This window comes from Sorex araneus, chromosome 6 (assembly GCF_027595985.1).
Source record: "Sorex araneus isolate mSorAra2 chromosome 6, mSorAra2.pri, whole genome shotgun sequence".
Taxonomy (NCBI): Eukaryota; Metazoa; Chordata; class Mammalia; order Eulipotyphla; family Soricidae; genus Sorex; species Sorex araneus.
This window is the reverse complement of record NC_073307.1, coordinates 1062278-1082579: the sequence shown is the minus strand read 5'-3', so window position 1 is coordinate 1082579 and position 20302 is coordinate 1062278. Positions and strand designations below refer to the sequence as shown.

The following is a 20302-nucleotide window of genomic DNA, read 5'->3' as shown; positions in this document are numbered from 1 at the left end:
GTCATCCCGTTGCTCATCAATTTGCTCGAGCGGGCACCAGTAACGTCTCCATTGTGAGACTTGTTACTGTTTTTGGCATATCGAATACGCCACAGGGAGCTTGCCAGGCTCTGCCGTGTGGGTGGGATACCCTTGATACTCTCAGTAGCTTGCCAGGCTCTCCAAGAGAGGTGGAGGAATTGAACTTGGGTCGGCCTCGTGCAAGGCAAATGCCCTACCCGCTGTGCTATCGCTCCAACCCACCAGTATATCATATGCCAATATAAATTGGACCCAAGTAATTATATTTCTATCCAGTGGTAAATCTATTTAAAATGATAGAATAATTATATTTGAAAATATCCTCAGTCTTTGTGAAAATTTTATTTGTACTTGGCATTTAATAAGCATTTGATAAGGGCTATTTTCAGAAACTGCACTGCAGCTGAAGGTAAACAGACACATTTTAATGCTATTGTTCCAAAGGCTTGAAACTGATTCTTGTGGGGTACTTTGCATAATCTTTCCGAACTGAACCGTTTAACAATACAAAGCCCAGTATTTCTTGGACATTCTGCATTTAAAAAACTAATTACCTATTAATAATAATTATTATTACATCTACTGGTTTTTCTCTATTATCTCTGTCACTCAGGAAAGAGATTTTAAGTGTTGTGGCATGAATTCATTTTCAAACCCAGAAAAAATCCAATTACAAATAAATGTCAGCTGCAATCTGCTGTTGGCTTTTACAATTAGGAACATTTCGTTGCTTAGTTAGGTTTAAGTAACTGTCCAGTTACTTAACTTTGTTGTAAGTCACGGTGGCTCCAAGCACCCGTTCCCTCAGATGGCCTGTGAGTGAGATGTGGGCCCTAGGCCGGGAGAGCCGCCGTAGAGGGCATCCCGGGTACTCCGCAGCATGCAGGCGTGTGACCGACCCAGCAAGCCCAGCTCTGACTTAACAGACAGGATCTTATAAAGGCAAAAAATATCATTTTGTCGGAGCTGGAGCGATAGCACAGCGGGTAGGGCGTTTGCCTTGTACGCAGCCAACCCGAGTTCGAATCCCAGCATCCCATAGGGTCCCCTGAGCACCGCCAGGAGTAATTCCTGAGTGTGGAGCCAGGAGTAACCCCTGTGCATCGCTGGGTGTGACCCAAAAAGAAAAAAAAGTCATTTTGAAAACTCAGCCCTCCCTGCCTTAGACGTGAAAGTGCATCTAGGGCAGAGCCCCCAAACGCCCGGGCTCTGGGGAGCCCCGGCCCATGCTCCCGGCCCTCCACACTCCCTCCCCCGCACCGTCCTGCCGCCCTCCTGCTTCCCTGTGTCTTCCTCAGCTGCTCATGGCAACAACCACGTGCCGCCTCACCCCTACTGAACGCGATCCCAATCCGCCAAGGTTCCAGGGCGTCTTGGCAGGACTCTGGGGCCGACCCACTGAGGGAAGAGGGTCTCCCTAAGGAGACGCCGAAGAGCCACAGCTCTGTCTCACAGCTGCCTCGGCACCCACCTACCGTCTTTCCTCTTCCCCACCTCATCTTCCTTCTGCTCCCTCTCTCCCTCTCCCTCTCCCTTTCTCTCTCCTCTCTCCTTCCCTTTCCCTCCCCTCTCTCTCTCCCTCCCTGTTCATCTCTCCCTCCCCCTCTCTCCTTCTCTCTCCTTCTCCTCTTTTCCCTCTCTCTCTCCCTCTCTTCCCTCTCTCTCCCTCTCTCCCTCTCCCTCTCCCCCTCTCTTTCCCTCTCTCTCTCCCCCCTCTCTCCCTCCTCCCTCCCTCCTCCTCTCTCTCCCTCTCCCTCTCTCTCCCTCTCCCTCTCTCTTCCTCTCTTCCCTATCCCCCCTCTCTCTCCCTCTCTCTTCCTCTACACACACACACACACACACACACACACACACACACCATGGGTTAAAAAGTAACACTCTAGCACTCTTGTCCCATTGCTCATCGATTTGCTCTAGCGGGCACCAGTAACATCTCCATTGTGAGACTTCCTGTGGCATATTCAATATGCCAGAAACAGTAACAACAAGTCTGAATTAAAAAGTAACCAAGCTCTGCCCAGACAAGACCCTGAGTAGCCCCACATGACAGCTCCTTTGCGGCTCCTTTGCTCCTGAACGACCATGATCCGGGAGGCCCACTAACCAATTTCGGAACCCAGCAGCTTCTTACAGAAGTGCCTCTAGACTGTGAACTAATCTATGGCTCCATGCCGCCCGGGAGGGGAAAGGTTTTTGTCCCTCAGCCTTTCCTTTGGTGGCGGCAGTGGTGGCATGGTGACCACCATCTCTTGTAGCCCATTAGACAGAGGTACGAGCTTGCAGTGACATGGCTTCTGGCAGAAATTTCTCTGGACTTAATTACTAAAATACCAGAAATCTAAAACCGCGTGGCCACAACAGCAGCCACGTGACCTCATGTGCTCTCCATTCTCAGCAATGGAAAACAAATTATCAAATGATGCCTTTTCAGCAGGTCTGATTGTTGGGGGGAAATTCCAAATAACAGTAGTGAGTTTTCTGTCAAAATATTGAATGTAATCAAAGTAAAGAGAGAGTAAAGTGAAAATCATCAGCCACACAGGTGGGAGGTGGGATGGGAGGTATACTGGGGTTCCTGGTGGTGGAACATGTGCACTGGTGAAGGGATGGATGTTTGATCATTGTATAACTGAGATTTAAACCTGAAAACTTTGTAACTTTTCTCTTGGTCATTCAATAAAAAAACCCAAAGTAACCAAAGAATTTTAATAAGCAAATTTTTTGATCCAAACGTGTATCATTCATTCATTGGACCAAACAATAACCAAGACTTGTCCTCACTTCCTTGGGCAGGGCAATCCGGTCTTTGTCTAAGGTCTCATAGTTCTGGACAGCCTTTAGAATTTCCATATTCCCTCCTGCAAGGCTGTCCTGGGCCCTTTGATCTTAGGTGAGAATACATTTTCCACTCCCGTCTCTGCTTTGGGATTTCTGGGGGCACTCAGGAATTGTCTGTCGTCCAGTTAAAACTGAACGATACCATGCAGTCGCGTTAAAATAATGTGGTAAATGTGAGTTGATTGAAAAGTCGACATAAACAATCCACTTCCCGCTCCCCTTCCCTTTAATCAGAGTTTCCTGATCCCTCCCCATTAGGGAGCTGGCCGGAGGGCATGTTCTGGACACGTGTCTCTGCCTGTCGGGGGGGGGTACAAACTGCCTCGGTCAGCACCCGTGTCCTCCCGGTGCCTCCTCTGCCCACAGCATGCAGAGTTATTTTTAGACGCGTTAGATTTCTCTCAGCCCCACCAGAGGCTCCTCTGGGGACGTGTGATGGGATGCGGAGCCCCGACACGCAGCCTCTGAAGCCGGGGCTGCTTCCCTGTCCGTGGCAGCGGCCGGTGGCAGGCGGGCTCCCACTGGCCGTGTGGCTCCCAGCGGTGTCCACCTCAGAGGGGAGCTTGGCAGGGGGAGATCCACGGGTGCCCCCACCCCCCTCTCACACTCGGGCCTGAAAAGCTGCAAGAACGGCTGAGATTTCAGGTTCTGTCTCATTATGGTGGCATCTCCTTAAATCCTTCAAATTCAAAGAATTTTACTGATATCACTACATTAAAATGCACATGGGAGTAGCCCCTGAGCTTTTTGAAATTTGTCATTGACTAGCAAAAAACATGAAAAACTCTTCGCAGTAAGGTAATAACTATGTCCATTCTTTGAGGCTATCAGACTGATAAATACATAAGAAATTTTAAAATTGCATTTTATTAGACATGTGTGAATTGTTTTTAGAAAACATATTTGGGCTACATGAAGTGCAATTGTAGCGCTGAAGTCCCCTGGTAGAAACCACTCCTCCCTGCCCACAGAGAGACTCTATTCCGGGAGCACTCCCCGCCGTGGGGCTAGGGACATGCCCTGCCCTATTTCTGTTCTGTTGTATAATCATGATTTCTTGAAAGGAATGGCATAAAGATAGAAGAAAAAACAATGGAAATGACTCATCTAGGTGGGCAAAGTGGTGTCCAAGTTAAGACATCATTGATAAAGTCGGGGCACTTTCGGTTTCTGTAGGAGACAGTGGACTGCGTGGTCACTCACGCACCAGCCCGACCCGGGAGCAGCAAATCAAGTATTTAAGGAAAGTTTAAGTAGGAGGCACACAACTGGCAGACCTAATCTGAGAACTCTAAAGTACTCCTCATTTTAGTTGTTCATTAAAAAAAAAAATCCAACTCAATTATTACCTGTAGTTGAGCCTTTTTATTCCGTCTGGTCTGCCCCAAATCTGAGAGGTTATAACTGCAGAGGCGGAGACAGTTGTTGGCTCTGTGACTGAGGATCGGGCTGACTCACCGGGCAGTCTGTCCCACCCGCCGCTCCTCGCGTAGGTCATTTCCAACACCCACTGTCTCCTCCTGCACTCACATGGACGTTCAAATTAAAAAGTTATTGGAATGCAATGGAAGAGTACCAGGCAGTTCTTTGATGTCCTCAAGGCTAAGGAATTGGTGAGTTTTCTTCCCAAAGTGAGACCAGACCACACCACACCACGGCGGCTTTAGCCCAGAACAAGGAAGGAAAGATTCCTCTTGCCCCCTCGTTGGAAGTCCTGAACAAGCGCCAGCTACAGTAAAAGGATGCTAAAATAAGTCATTTCTTACAAAGCCCTCCCTTCGCTTTCTGAGCTGCTACTACAATAAAAGCTGATCTTACTTGGAAATTTTTTAGTTACTTCACATTAGTGTCCTAAAAATGGACCAAAAGAAGAGATGAAACTGTGAGATAATAATTTTCATTTGATTTATTAAATAATCTCCAATGTATGAGGTCGGGGGAGATGCAGACACGGCAAGTGGGGCTGATGGGCAGATCCGACCTTGCCACAGGCCTCCTGTCTTTGAGTCACAATGTTTCTCATAACAACTTGCAACAGTGTAAGAGAAGCCAGTGTCTCCAGTTTTAGCGTGCTCGGGTTCGGTCCCCACCGTGATACTCTCACGGAAAGGCGCATGGTGGAGTCGGGCCGTGGATGCCAGTGAGGCCGTCACAGAGACGGGGCCTTTGCGGGTCCCTTCCCCTGTAAAGAGGAGGGGGCTGTGCTGTCTCCTGAACTAGCCGTAAAGTTCTCTTAAGAACGAGCCGCTGTGCGTGAAAGCGAGTGTTGTTCCCAGGCTTGCACCCTGGAGTGTCCGTCAACTGCCGTGGCCCAAGTCGTGGGGTACACATCTGGCAGACGCCAGCCCTGGGTTTGGTCCTTGGAACCACGTGATCCCGGGGTCTCTGCTGGCTCTGAGGACCAAATCTTTGTCCTGCCCCATCCCCCAGAGTGGCTCCAGGGGCCTTCCCTGAGGAGGAGACCCCCACCTCAAACTGTGCTCTTCAAACACGCCTGTCCTCCAAAAACATTTCTCTACCGCGCGTGCATGTGTGCGCACACACACACACACACATACACACACACACACACACGGAGCGGGGGGGGTGTGGAGAGCTATAGAGGGAAGGGGAGAGAGAGGGAGAGAGAGGGAGAGAGGGAGAGAGTGAGGGAAAGGGAGAGAGTGACAGAGAGGGAGAGAGGGAGGGAGAGAGGGAGGGAGAGGGAGAGAGAGGGAGGGAGAGGGAGAGAGAGAGGGAAAGAGAGAAGAAGAGAGTGAGGGAGAGGGAGGGAGAGGGAGAAAAGGAAAGAGAGAGGGAGAGAGAGAGGGAAAGAGAGAGAGGGAGAGAGAGGGAGAGGGAGAGGGAGGGAGAGAGAGGGAGAGGGAGAGGGAGAGAGAGAAGTGACGGACCTAAACAGGGTCACTCTGTGAAGAAAAATGCCTCTCTGGTCCAGAGACTTGGGGAGGGCGGGCTGCCTCGCCCTCCTGGCCCCTCGTACAGTCGGCAGGGGCGCCCTGGGCTGGCCTGTCCTTTGGCCCCCAGGAGAGGCCTCGCCGGGCCACAGCCCTGGCCTCTGAGCTCTGCTCAGGATGAGACTGGTCGCTCTCCCAGAGCCCCGCACCCAGGGACCGGGAAGCCCAGTGGTCTGCGCTTGCTATAGTTTTGCCGCCTTCAGTCAAATTGTTTTCCAAACTTAAAACTCTCTTCTCACGAGTTGCCGTTGCTCATATGTTTTCACTGAAAATGCAGCTTTCCTGTCCCCAGAGTTCAGCTTTGGGACGCCTGTTCGCTCTGGCCCCCGCTCTGTGCAGAGACCCTCCCCTGCCCTGGGCCTTTTCCGCTGCCACCGACGCCCCTTCGGAAAGATCTCTCCTCCGGGGAAGTTCTCTGTTGTGTGAGAGCAGGGAGAGGTACTGCCTCCCTGAGTGCCGGGCCGGGGCTGCGTGTCCAGGGCAGAGGCCCCCGAGGCCAGCCTGCCCAGCACAGTGAGCGGCCCGCTGGCATAGTCGCGCTGCTAGCTAACGTCGGGCTCGAGAGAAAACACTGCTTCTATTTCCGTCGGTTGCCACTGAAACAGACGCCTGGCAAATGTTTGCTGAGCTAATAAATTACTTATACATTTAAGGTTTTAGATCAGTCAACAAGAAGGAAGTTTTGGAGCAATCCACATGGAAGTAATTATCAAGGGTGACATCAAAAGTAACTGGGTCTTTGGGGGATGAAAGTAGCCTTGTTCTGTGCGGAGGGCCCCTTCCCTGGAGCTGGGAGGAGGAGGTGGCCATCGTGGGGCTGGGGCCGTCCAGGCAGGCTGTTGCGTGACTATATTTCAAGATAAAGCTCTGAGGGGCTGGAGCGATAGCGATAGGACATTTGCCTTGCACGTTGCTAACCCGGGTTTGATTCCTCTGCCCCTCTCGGAGAGCCCGGCAAGCTACCAAAAGTATCTCACCTGCTCGGCAGAGCCTGGCAAGCTGCCCGTGGCATATCTGATATGCCCAAAACAGTAACAACAAGTCTCACGTGGAGACGTTACTGGTGCCCACTCGAGCACATTGATGAGCAATGGGATGACAGTGACAGTTATACAGTGATAGCTCCGAGGATCCTGTAAGCCTGAGTGCAGGCAGAACCGGGAACCGCTAGACAGGAAGGAGTTGAAGCTGGTGAAACAGGGCGATCTTCTCCCTGCGGTTCCTAGGGCAGACAGCGGTGCTCTGCAGGGCTGAAGACACTTAGGAACTGTTTATCGCTAATGAAACTGCGCTTCCTGATTCCCTAGAGAGTTCAGTATTCCTGCTGAAATTGTGCTTATGGCTAAAATGGGCAGCGCAGGGGCTGAGGCTCAACAGAACTCAGGCCTGGTGAGCCCAAAACCCCTCCCCAGCACAACACAGGTCCTGGAACACGGCTGGCCGTGGCCTGCTGGCCCCTGAGCACTGCCAGGCTGAGCACCTCTCAGGGAAGCCCTCATTTGAAGACTGGCAGAGTAAATATTTTCCCAGAGAGAGCGCACAGGGACACCTCACAGTCTCTGGATGGCAGGAGCGTTCCTCGTGCCTAACCAACAGAATTAGAAACTGAAGCAGATTTTCGTCATTACGTAATAGAGTGCAGAACGGGACCCAGGAGCGATTTTAGCAGCTGGTGCTCTGGTCTTGCTCTGGTCTCCTGCGACTCCCTTAAAGTCAGGCATTCGCTAAGCTGCGAAGTGGAGAAGACACGGAAAGTGTCCCTTGCAGGTTTCCAGTCGAGAAGCCTTGAGCACTGACCCTTGGCGTTGGCGACCAGGAGAGGCTGTTCCCGGGGCCTCCTGAAGACTCTTCCACAGTGCCAGGACGGAAAGGCGAGACCGAGCTTTCGTGGCAGCCAGGCCCCGACTCATCTGAACTGAACTTTCAACACGAGCTTGTCGAGGGAAAGAGAGCAGAGGGGCAGGCTCTCCTCCGAACCCTGAGACTACTCGCAAGTGCTTGGGAATGGGTAGCAAAAGGCGTGTCTAAGAAGACTGGAATCACTTGGTCCCAAGGAAACTGGAATTCCAGAAGGCAAATGACACGACAGTTTCTATCTGCATGGGAACCACCGAGAGTGTCCTCTCTGAACCACAGAGATGATTGTCTAGGACCCACAGAAATATACTCACTCTAAGGGGTCCGGAGCCATAGTACAGAAGGGAGGGCCTTTGCCTTGCACATGGCCGACCCGGGTTCGATTCCCTGCATCCCATATGGTCCCCGAGCACCACCAGGAGTAATTCCTGAGTGCAGAACCAGGAGCAACCACTGAGCATCACCGAGTGTGACCCAAAAAAAGCAAAAAAAAAAAATTATATATATGTGTGTGTGTGTGTGTGTGTGTTCCCTCTATCACAAAACTTCTATAACTCAGTTACTGTGTGTGTTAACATATACCCCTGAGGAATATTGTCTGCCACGGAGATGGGGGAGGGTGAAAACAGGGGGTTATAGCGGGGATATTGGTGGTGGGGAGTGTGCACTGCTGGAGGGATGGGTGTTTGATCATTGTGCAATTGTGACCCAAAGATGAAAGCTTGTAACTATCTCGCAGTGCTTCAATAGAATTAAAAATTCTTTTTTAAAAAAATCCCCCCAAGGCGATACCGGCATGCCCTCCGCCAAGATGCGACCCAGGTGGCCGCATGTATGTGCGGCTGCTCTGCTGCTGATCGACCACGATCCAGAGGCCAGCTAGACTACTTTTGGTACCAGCAGCTGCTTGCAGAAATGTCTCTAGACTGTGAACTAAGCCATAGCCCCACACTGCCCCAGGAAGGGAAATGATGCAATTTCTAACATAAATCTCCCTGCACTTAATTACTAAAATACTAAAATACAGAAATCCTAAACCGTGCGGCTGCTATTGCAGCCGTGCGACTTTGTATCTCTTCATTCTCAGCAATGGAAAACTAATTATCAAATGCTTCCTTTTGAGTAGGGCTGTTTTTTGGGGGGGGGACTCCAACAACAATAGTGAGTTTTGTGTTGAAATAGGGAATGTAATCAAGGTAAAGAGAAAGTGAAGTGAAATTTATCAGCTACGTAGGCAGGGGTGGGGGGTGGGGGGTGAGGGGAGAGGTATACTGCGGTGCTTGGTGGTGGAATATGTGCACTGGTGAAGGGACAGGTGTTCGAACATTGTATAACTGAGACATAAGCCTGAAAGCTTTGTAACTTTCCACATGGTGATTCAATAAAAGAAATAAATTTAAAAAAATTTTTTAAATCCCCCCAAAAACATATATACCCCTGAAATATAAAGTTGTACACTCTTGTAAACCAACATTCTATATCACTGTCACTGTCATCCCATTGCTCATGGATTTGCTCAAGCGAGCACCAGTAATGTCTCCATTGTGAGACTTGTTGTTACTGTCTTTGACATATCGAATGTGCCCTGGGTAGTTTGCCAGGCTGTGCTATGCGGGCAGGATACTCTTTGTAGCTTGCCGGCCCCTCCGAGAGGGGTAGAGGAATTGAACCTGGGTTGGCCGAGTGCAAGGCAAACGCTCTACCAGCTGTGCTATTGCTCCAGCCCAAAACCAACATTACATTACATCAATAAAAATAAACTTGAAATTAAAAATGCAAATTATAGGTCTAAATAATAAAAATTAACGAAACAGGAATTTTATCAAAATCCAGTGCATGTTTCACCTACCTAGTCAAGGCAAGCAGCGTCATATGGTCTGGGGAGGGGGGTGCGGGGACAGGGTCGAATCAGGACAAAATGCCATCTGTCCTCGGAGCACTTCCAAAGCAGCGTTATCCAGCTGGGCACGTGTCCTGAGCACGGGTCTCCCTGATAAATTTATCTTTAATCACTTTGGGAAAAAAGAGAGGGAAAATGTCGCTTTTTCATGCCGTGTGGAAATATTTGAGGATAACCGTCTTGCTCGATAATTAACTCTGAGATAAGATAAAACCTAGGAGGAGCTTAGAGATAACTTGGCCAAGGGCACCAGGGGGTGGAGGGGGGAGGATGAGGATGGGGGAGGGGGGCGTGGGAGCTTTCCAGCACCACCTCAGGAGGAAGTTCCTGCCCATGTGGTTTCCCTACCTGAGTAAAAGCTTTGCTTTTCAGATACAGTTTCAGAAGATTGAAAATTTCCCTTTCAAAGCTTTAAATCCAGGACGAAAACATTTTCCATCCAAGTGTCTATATACGTACAAAAGAATGAATGTTTGGCTTTTTTTTTTTAATTTTATTGAATCACCGTGAGATATAGTTACAAGCTTTCATGTCTGAGCTACAATCACACAATGATCAAACACCCATCCCTCCACCAGTGCACATTCCCCACCACCGATATCCCGGGTATACCCCCCCTTTCCCACCCCCCCCCTGCCTCCATGGCCGACAGTATGCCCCATACTCTCTCTCTACTTTGGGGCATCATATTTGCAACACAGACCCGAGAGGTCAGCATGTTTGGTCTTTACCTACTTTCGGCATCTCCCATCCCGACTGGTTCCTCCAGCCATCATATCATTGTCTTAGTGTTTGTTGTTTTTTTAAGAAAAAATGTGTTTGTGTGCTTCATCACCCAAGGCACGCAGGGCCGTCACCTCCGCAGGGCGGCTGTCCCTCCCCTAGTGCAGCCCGTCCACGGGGAGCAGGTGGGGTGGACTCCCAGGGTCCTGCCTGGGGTCTAACGTGGGCAGCTGCTTAGTGGCCCCTCAGCAGGGACCCTCGGGAACCAGGAGGCAGCGCCCGGGAAGTCACAGAGACACTCGGTGCCACAGGACCTGCCTCCTGGCACGTCACCTGGTTCCAGGGATCCACACGATCACCTGCCCTGGGACCACACGTGCTGGGCCCGAGCGGGCCGTGCCCCTCACACCCTTCCCGCCAACACGCTCCCTTTGCAGACTCCGGAGGGGCGCGAACAAGCACCCTCCCCCCCACACAGGACATTCTCACAAGCCTTCTCGGGAGTTGGTTTCCCACTTTGACACTCCCCGAAATAGTGAGTATCTTATCCTACTCAGGCAAGAACAACGAAATGCAGGACGAGAAAGACTACGCAAGGGCCAGTAAATTGTGACAATACCTGAAACACATTATTCCTTAGAGGACTGAGGATTAAATCCTGCACACTTCTCTCTGAAAAACTGATAGCATTTCAATGTGATTTTTAAGAATTATTACTGACTAGACTTTCTATTGCCAAAAAATATTTTTAAATGATATGTAAGTAGAACTTAGTCCTATACTAAGTTCCTCCCTGGATTTTCTCTTCCTTTCCCTTCTCCTTTCCGAGAAATCTTTCTATTCCCAATATAATAATAAGAATAAATATTATTGTTGTTGTTGTCGTTGTTATTAGATGTGTATTTCCTTCACTCTCGTGCCATTTGTTTTGGTTTAGGAGTACAGCCGCGGTGCTCAGGGGGTGTCCCTGGCACTGGGGTCGGGGGTCTGGGGTTTCCTGGCGTGCTCAGGGGACCATGTGTGCAGGGACGGAGTCTGGGCTTCCTGCCTGCTCCCGCCCCACCGAGCCTTCTGCTCTTACAACGGGGAACAGGAAAACACGGGAAGGGACAGATTTATGGCGCTTTATTGCAAAATTCAGGCAAACTGCAGTTGCTGAATGTCTGCATCACGGTAACACTGCCATCCCGCTGTTCATCGATTTGCTCGAGCAGGCGCCGAAACGTCTCCATTCACCCCTGCCGCGTGCTAGTGTAGCCCAATGGCGCATTGGAGGCTCCTTCAGCATCAGGGGATGAATGTCTATATAATAAATCTTATTATATGTGGGTCTATTCTAATACACTACGTAAACTATACGGCAGCATATTTTACACGTGTGTGTATATGGGGGTGAGAGTAAAACTAATGTCAAGAAAATATGGATGAATACTGACATTTTAGCATTTAATGGCCTCTAAGTGCTATGCAAATATTTAGTAAAATATCTACTGCCCAGAAATTCGGTTATTTCAACTGAAATTAATTTATTTGACTTAAAAATATTGTGAAAAACAACAGTTAAATTTCAAATGGACACATTTTCTAGCCAGGTTTGTCCGATGTTACTTTGTTTCAAAGCGGGAGGATTGGAAGCGCCTTCAGCCCTGTCCGGTCGCTGACCGGAAGCAGTTCTCAGCAGTGGCCGTGCCCAGCCCCACAGGCGGGCAGTGAGGCTGAGGGGTGCGCTGAGGACAGTGAGGGGTCAGCCACGGCAGCCGGCCACCGTCTGGCCAGCACCCTGAGCCCTGCAGCAAGCCAGAGTAACGAGCGCCATGGAAGCAGCCTGGCCTGTGGGAGAAGGGGCAGGGCCAGGCGCGGTGGCCGTGCTCGTCCCTCAGATGGACACAGACGGGAGGGGCCGGAGGCAGGGTGTCCTCAGAGCACCATTCACCGCAGCAGGAGGATCTGGGCAAAGACAAATGTCCCAGTGTCCCTGTGCCCTAGGACCCCAGCAGGGTGTGTGCGAGGCCCCTCGGGCCCCCCCAGCCACACGCCGAGAACCAGGCGGTGGTCCCTGGCTGGAGACTCCGCGCGTGTGACGAGGAAGCCAAGGACATCATCTGGGAAGTAACAGTGATGAAAAGGGTTTAACTGCAAGCCCAGGAGCTACCACTGAGTTATAGAGGATTGTGCAAACTTCGCAAATCTTCACACACTTGGTAATCTGTTTACATACTTTGTAATCTGCTGACTGGCCAAAATAAATTTGAATTTAATGCAACAATTTTTGCGCTTTTTTTCAGATGTTGAAAAGAAAGACACTCCCACAGTTTTATCACCAGATTCTTCAACAAAAGCATCTGAACCAACGTCGACTGCAACATCACCACCAGACCTTGTTGCGCAATCGACAACTAAAGCGGCTTCTGACGGTAGGGACAGTGCCAGTGATGTCTCCCGCACGTCAACCAATGACACTACCGTCCCTGATAGTCCCTTTATAATTCCACCACGGGGAAAATCGTTTGGGGTCTCGTATGTGTTGTTACGAAGGTCAGTGCCTTTCACTAGTTTAAAGACTGTGTGTGCGGGCTGACCCAGGACCCCTCGCCTTCCTGGGGTTCCCTTGGGACTTCTCCTTCTCAGAACTGACCCAGCTGCAGATGTTATGTATCGACACAAAGTCTATATATAGAAAGAAAAAATACCCATTTTCTAAATTATAAAGGTGTCTCCCTAACTACTGTAGTTCAACGTTTATGTAGTACAGATAACAAGCTGAAAGATTAAATACAGACCCATTACACTCATTGCATTGGACTGATGATGGATCTAGTTTGCAGCTTTAAATAACAATGTCATCATTTCTGTTGCTAGACTAATGACAGTGATTGGACACTGCTTCCTATCGCTGGGCCTAAAGGGGAATTACTTCACCATCCCAGGATTACTTTACCATCCGAGTCACTAGGGTCACTTAACTAAAAACCCAGATAATTTATCTGAAGTATATTTCACCATTCATCTTGCAATGGAAAGGAACATTTGAATTACTTGTTGATTACCTGTGGACAGAAATTCTATGAAGTTAAGGTCATGGGAAAGCATGAAAAGAATGCACCCTGACACACTATCCTCACCTCTGTCCTTCGCTCAACTCTGCTCTCATCAAGCCAGACCCCGGCCGAACCCACCCCAGGGAGTTCGTCCAGCTTGAACTGGGTATTACTTAAAAGGGGGTGATGCAACCAGGCCCTGATTTCTGAAATGTTTCCATCTGAGATGGAAACCAAGGCAATTCTTAGAACGTCTCCACCTAGTGAAGGAAGCACGGGGCAGTTATTTCAGCGTATCCTACAAAGCTCAGCTCAGCGAGGGGTGCTCTGCCAGCCGCGTCCTACATACTGGATGTAGCACTGTAGCACTGGTGTCCCGTTGCTCATCGATTTGCTCGAGCAAGCACCAATAATGTCTCCATTGTGAGACTTGTTGTTACTGTTTTTGGCATATCAAATACACCACGGGGAGCTTGCCAGGCTCTGCCGTGCAGGTGGGATACTCTCGGTAGCTTGCCGGGCTCTCCGAGAGGGACGGAGGAATTGAACCCAGGTCAGCTGCATACAAGGCAAACGCCCTACCCGCTGTGCTATGTACAATTACATTTTCTCCATCAGTGCTTCCAGGCCTTAAGCAGAGGCATTCTGAAAACAGGACAACAGGCAGATTGGGTGATAGTTGCTGATGTTGTGGATGTCTCCCTTCTTGTACAACAGAACAGTCCTGCTGGTTTTCCACTGGGATGGAACCTTGCATTCAGACAGGTAGCGTGTGAAGAGCCGAGCCAGCGTATTGATGAGTACTGGCAGCAGATTCTTCAGGTGTTCAGGTCTGACCTTGTCTGGACCGGGTGCTGTACATGTCTTTACCGATGAAACAGCGTGTCGGATTTCAGAAGGGAGGACGTTGGGAACGACATATCCATCCTGCGGAATTTGGTATGTGGGCAGGTGGACATGGCTGTCGAAGAGATCCAAGTAGAAGTCGTGAATAATCCTCTCCATTGCCCTTCTGGAAGATGTGATAGATCCATCAGGATGTCGGAGGGCAGCCATCTTGGTCTAGTAGTTGGCGAAGGACAGGAGAGTGTTGTGAATACTTTTCCCGGCTTCTGCAGCATTGGCCAACACTGCTGCTCTTCTCTCTCTGAGGTCTTCCTTTATCGCTTCCTTGCACAGCTTTGTGAGCTGGGACATTAGCTAGTGGTTGCCTGAGGCTTGCGCCAAACCACGTTGGCAAATGAGCTCGAGAGTTTCCGAAGACAGGCATCAGTTTGTGGTTTTCCCACTCTCGGCATTCTTCACACAGTCATGGAGGTGTTGAATCAGTTGATCATATTCCTCATTGATGTTGTCAACTACAGCATCTTTCCATATTGTTGCAATAGTGCCAAAGAGCTCCCAGTTGGTGGTCATTCTGGGAGTTCTCTTCTTAAACTTTGCAGTCCTCTCTCCCCACTCTGTGAAGTAGAATTTTTCATGCAGAAGATGGTGGTTTGATTCCCATTTGGAATTTTGGGACATTGGTCAGGCAAAATCTTCGATTGAATATGATGTGGTCAATTTCATTGTGGAACTGTCCACCGGGAGACTCCCATGTCCAACGTTTAGATTTGGCCTTCTGGAACTGTGAGTTACCATGGATGGTCTTGGTCGATATGATGAACTCAGACAGTCTCTCACCCTGATCGTTCCATTCTAGGCCATGGGTCCCAATGTGGAGTTCTTCGGGCGACCTTCTCAGTCCTATCTTGGCATTAAAATCACCGACAATGATCTTGTAGAAGGTGTGGTCTTCTTTATAGAACTTCTATAGCTCCGTGTAGAACTTCTCAATTTCTTCTTCATCGTAGTTGGATGTTGGTGCACAGACGACAAAGATAGAAACTGCCAGCAGTGAGCCACATCTATTCAAGTGTAATCCTCTGATTCAGGTTGTTAGGCATTGGAATGAATCAATGCTCATGGCCAAGTTCGTGTTGACAAGGACACCAACGCCACCAACGCCTCTGTTGTCACATGTTCTGAGGAACAATTCTTCTCTAGTGGTGAAATGGCATATGTGATCGATGCCTTCTCTTTTAGGTCAAGCCAAATGATGTTGTACTTGATCTTCTGTGCTTGCACCATCAGGTCCTAGATGGATGCTTCCGATGCCAGTGAACGTGTGTTGAAAGTACAGACAGTCATTTTAGTTCTTCTTCATTTTGGCAGTCTAGTTGATCCCTGAGATTTTCTCAGCCTCTCCTTGCTCTTCCTTCTTAACGCTGCGGTATTGGGGGCTCTGCTGGTGTAAGGCAAATGAGGCCCATTGTTGTTACTGTTTTTGGCATATTGAATATGCCACTGGTAGCTTGCCAGCCTCTGCCGTGTGGGCAGAGTACTCTCGGTAGCTTGCCGGGGTCTCCGAGAGGGATGGAGGCTTTTAGATGGCCTCCAACTGCCCTTACAGGTGTTCCCGTGGTTCAAACCAGATTTGAACCCCATCAAATATGGTGCGAAAATTATGGAAAATGGGTATTAAGTGTCGTCTAGTATGTCGTGTGGTCCGGAAAGTGGCCTGGAGCATGGTCGTGGCTGGGTAGTGGAGGTAGTGGAGGTCGGCCGATGAGGTATATATCTGGCGTGGGTTGGGTGGGTTGTCTGGGTTTGATTCCTGGGGTGCTGGAGATTGGAGGATGCAGACAGAGGATCTAGTTTTTGGGTCTCATTGAGCTGGAGTCCAAAGTCACAAAGTTCTGCTTTCTAGTTCTGTGGGGTTTCACTCATGCATGACGTTCAGTCTGAGTATATAAGGTATAACTAGGAAATCTCTCCAGTGACAGTGACAGACACTGGGGGCCTCTGGAATGGAATTGGAAGCACCATTCTCTGAAGCAAGTAGCTGGGATTATATGTACATCCCCCCACCACACACACACACCACACTCACACACACACACACACACACACACACACACACACTACTCTTAATTAATGTTCAGGGAACTTCCACTGCTTTATTCTTTCCAAGTCATAAAAAAACTCTAGTTCTTGTTCTTCCAAGATTCTCCAGATGAGTTTAAAATATTCACTGTCAAATATAGAACGCATAATAAGCCTGAACCTCTTTCCTTTCCATTATTACTGTAATAAAATGTTCACGCATGTGTAAAATGCAGTACTGTAGTTAATCTTCTTCTCCCAGAACCAATAAAAGCCAGAACTTTACCATATTTCTCTTTTCCTTCTTACCATCATTTCTTTTTTCCCTTTGTTTTCTCTCTTTTCATTTGGTTGTCAAAGTATTTTAAAGAGAATATAGAGTTCATATCATTTATCTCTACGCCAAATGTGCATCTTAAAAGACATGGAAGTTTCATCTTGTATATAGCAGCGGGAGAAGGACTCAGGCAGTGATGGGCCCGGGTGGGCGAGTGTTGGTGGGGTGACGGGAGGAGAGGGCGGTGAGGAGCAGCAGTTAGCGTCGGAATAACGGCAGGCCGGGCCCCTCAAGCTGAGCTGCCCAGAAAATGAAGACCAGCCTGGCTCCGAGCCAGGAGGCCCCGCAGGCCGCTGGGGTCATGGTGTGTGAAGGGAGGTGAGGACCAGGCAGGGAGGAAGCGAGAGAAAGCCAGGGTGTCTTCGGCCAGCTGCTGACTGGCCCGTGTGTGCTAGTGTGACTTGGTCTGTACACAGGATGGTGCCATGCTCCCTCGGGCAAAGAATACACAGACAGGGAAAACAGTGCAAAATTCCTCCCCACTGGCATGTTTGCAGAAGTGTACCAGTAGGGATGAACAGGTTTCCAGCTGCCCGCCGGTCAGGGGCTGAAGGTTAGGGGAGGTTGATGTTGTCCCAACCTCGAAAATACTCATTTTCCCATTTGCCAGTAAGAGCACAAAAGGCATTTCTATAATCAAGTATCTCCCATTCTTCTTCCTTGTGGCAAGAACAGTCGTTCTCGACACAACAGAGCCGTTTGTGTCCGACCTCTGGCCCAGTACAATGTGGAAACTTAATTTTCATTTTAAGGTTATAGTCAAATTTTCTGGGTTTTAAGGGTCAAAAGACACTTGATTTTGGGGGCTGGAGAGATAGCACGGTGGGTAGGGCGTTTGCCTTGCACGCGGCCGACCCGGGTTCAAATCCCAGCATCCCATATGGTCCCCTGAGCACGGCCAGGGGTAATTCCTGAGTGCAGAGCCAGGAGTAACCCCTGTGCATCGCCGGGTGTGACCCAAAAAGCAAAAAAAAAAAAAAAAGGCACTTGATTTAGTACTCCTCAAAGTGCCAATTGTCTTACACCTGACAGTGGCAGAAACGCTGATATCAGAAAAGCAGGTAACGTGTAGCTGAGCTTGGGGGTTCTGTGGACAGTCCCACGTGGAAGGCGGCTGAGCCCTGCTCTCAGGAGCGCTTGAATTAGATCCTAGTGTGTATCAGCCACAGTCTCTCTTTCCTTCAAAAGCCCAGTGATTACCCCTGCAGACTTCTGGCAGACACTCAGTGTCATCATCAAATGAAACTTCAACCGTGGCCAGATCAACAAAATGAAGCATAAATTTGGAAAAATTCTACTGCTGGGTCTTATTTATAGATCGGGGTATTTTGTCCACTAGAAAATAAAGCTATTTAAATTAGTAATTTAAAAATATTCTTGTAGAGATGAAATCCTGAAATTTGCATATAAGTGGATGGACATGGAGAGTATCATGCTAAGTTAAATTAGTCAGAAAGAGAAGGACAGATATAGAATGACCGCACTCATTTGTGGAATAAAAAGTAGCATAATATGAGACTAACACCCAAGGACAGTAGAGGTAAGGGCCAGGAGGATCACACCATGGCTTGGAAGCCGGCCTCATGTGTGGGGAAGAGGCAGTTGGGATGGAGAAGGAACCACTAAGTAAATGATGGTTGAGGGATCTCCGGGATGGGGAATGTGTGCTGAAAGTAGACCAAGGACCAAACACGATGACCTCTTAGTATCTGGATCGCAAATCACAGTACCCCAAATCAGAGAAAGAGAGTAAGAAGGACTGTACCTGCCACAGAGGCAGGGAGTGGAGCAGGGTGGGGGTGCGGGTGGGACACTGGGAACAATGTGGTGGAAAATGTGCACTGGTAGAGGGATGGGTGCTCAAGCATTGTTTGAATGAAACACAATCATGCACGTTTGTAACTGTATCTCACAGTAACCAAATAAAAGTTTTTTAATAAAAAATAAAAGTTAAAAAATATATATTTGTATATTTAAAGATACCAAGGTAACAATCTGCAGTGAAAATTTTCTCTGGACCTACAATATAAAATGTGTGTGTCCTGTGCGTGTGTGCATGTGTGCGTGTGCGTGTGTGTGTGTATGTGTGTGTGTGTCTGTCTGTTTTCATTGAACCACCTAAGCAGTCAACACTCATATTTTCATTTTTGATAAAACAGTCTGGAATATGACATTGGACAAGCTTGCCCAGCATAGCTCTAAGGAGAGATACTAGTCTAAGTCCAGATTTGACTTTCATTGATTCATGGCAGGTGAGATGAGATTGTGATTAATAAATAATAATGCATCTCTCTTATCAAACTAGGAACCACCACCACAAAACCCTCAAATGTGTCTCAACAGCCAACAGATCAGTTGTTAAATGCAACAGCTAAAGAGGAAGGTGAGTAATGATGATTCATTTGCCACCATTTTTCCATATAGCATTATATCACTGTATCACTGTCATCCTGTTGCTCATCAATTTGCTCGAGCGGGCACCAGTAATGTCTCCATTGTGAGACTTGTTACTGTCTTTGGCATATCGAATAGGCCATGGGGAGCTTGCCAGGCTCTGACGTGTGAGAGGGATACTCTCAGTAGCTTGCCAGGCTCTCCAAAAGGGGCAGAGGAACCGAACCCAGGTTGGCCATGTGCAAGGCAAATGTCCTACCCGCTGTGCTATTGCTCCAGTCCAATGATTACATTCATATGCCTGTAAATTATCTAATTCTATTTCCATTATCTAATTCCATTATCTAATTCCACAGCATTTTCACCAATCCTAAGTGAAACACTGTCTATTTTCAATGAATCCCAATTCTCCCCTTCCCTCAGGCCCTGGAAGTTACTAACCTTTTTTAACTATAGATTTGCCTATTCTAGAAAACTTACACAAATTAAGTCACATATGACCTTGTATGCCCGGCTTCTTTCGCTTGGCATACCATTGTCAGATTCATCGGTACCATAGCGTGTGTCTGAGTGCTTCTTCATGAAAAGTCTCTGGGGGGCCGCTCTGCTCTGGGCGGGCATACATGCTGCCCACGTGAACAGTCAATCACACGTTTGGGTATGGCAGCCGTTCTCCTTTCTCTTGGGCACATGCATACACCTTGGCACTAACTGCCCAGTCACATGGTCGCCCTGACTGTTTAAAGAACCAGTTTTCAAAGCTGCTGCCTATCGTTCATTCCTACCCGAGACGCGTGAAGGAAATGGACCAGCTCCCCTCTCTGCCCGACACTCGTCTTTCCCACTGGGGCCTTTCCTGTCAGTGTGAAACGGTGTCTCCTGGTGTCGTGACTCTTCGTGTGCTTGGTGACCACTGGGACATCATCTACTAAAACCCCTGTCCACATCTGTTAACGGGGCTGCCGTTTTACCGTTCAGCTGTCCGTTCTGTGTATGCTGCGGAGACTACCCCCACCCCCGCCCCCGGAGAAGTGACCTGCAGATCTTGCCTCCCACTCCCTTGTCTTTTCATTGTCTTTCAAGACTGTTTTCCTTTGTTGTTGCTGCTGTTGTTTGGGGACACAGAGGGTGGTGCTCGGGGGTCACACTCCTGACACCAGGCGTTGAGTCCGGGTTGGCTCCGTGCAAGGCAGGCCCTGGTCTTTTCTGTTATCACTCCGGCCCATTTCCTTCCTCCTTGAGGTTTCAGTCACTTCTCGGCGGGAGCCCAGAATCTACTCTCTGTGGTCCCAAAGATATTTATGCAACATTCCCT

The 20302-nt window shown here is 48.9% G+C and overlaps 1 protein-coding gene across 1 annotated transcript in view; it reads left to right on the top strand.

The window, feature by feature from the left end:
* EMCN (endomucin) overlaps positions 1 to 20302 on the top strand; it is a 70250-nt gene that overhangs the window by 20869 nt on the left and 29079 nt on the right. The window contains exons 2-3 of the mRNA XM_055142748.1: positions 12579 to 12707; positions 18899 to 18976. Of these exons, the coding sequence (XP_054998723.1) occupies positions 12579 to 12707; positions 18899 to 18976 (207 nt within the window). The remainder of the gene's footprint in view (positions 1 to 12578; positions 12708 to 18898; positions 18977 to 20302) is intronic.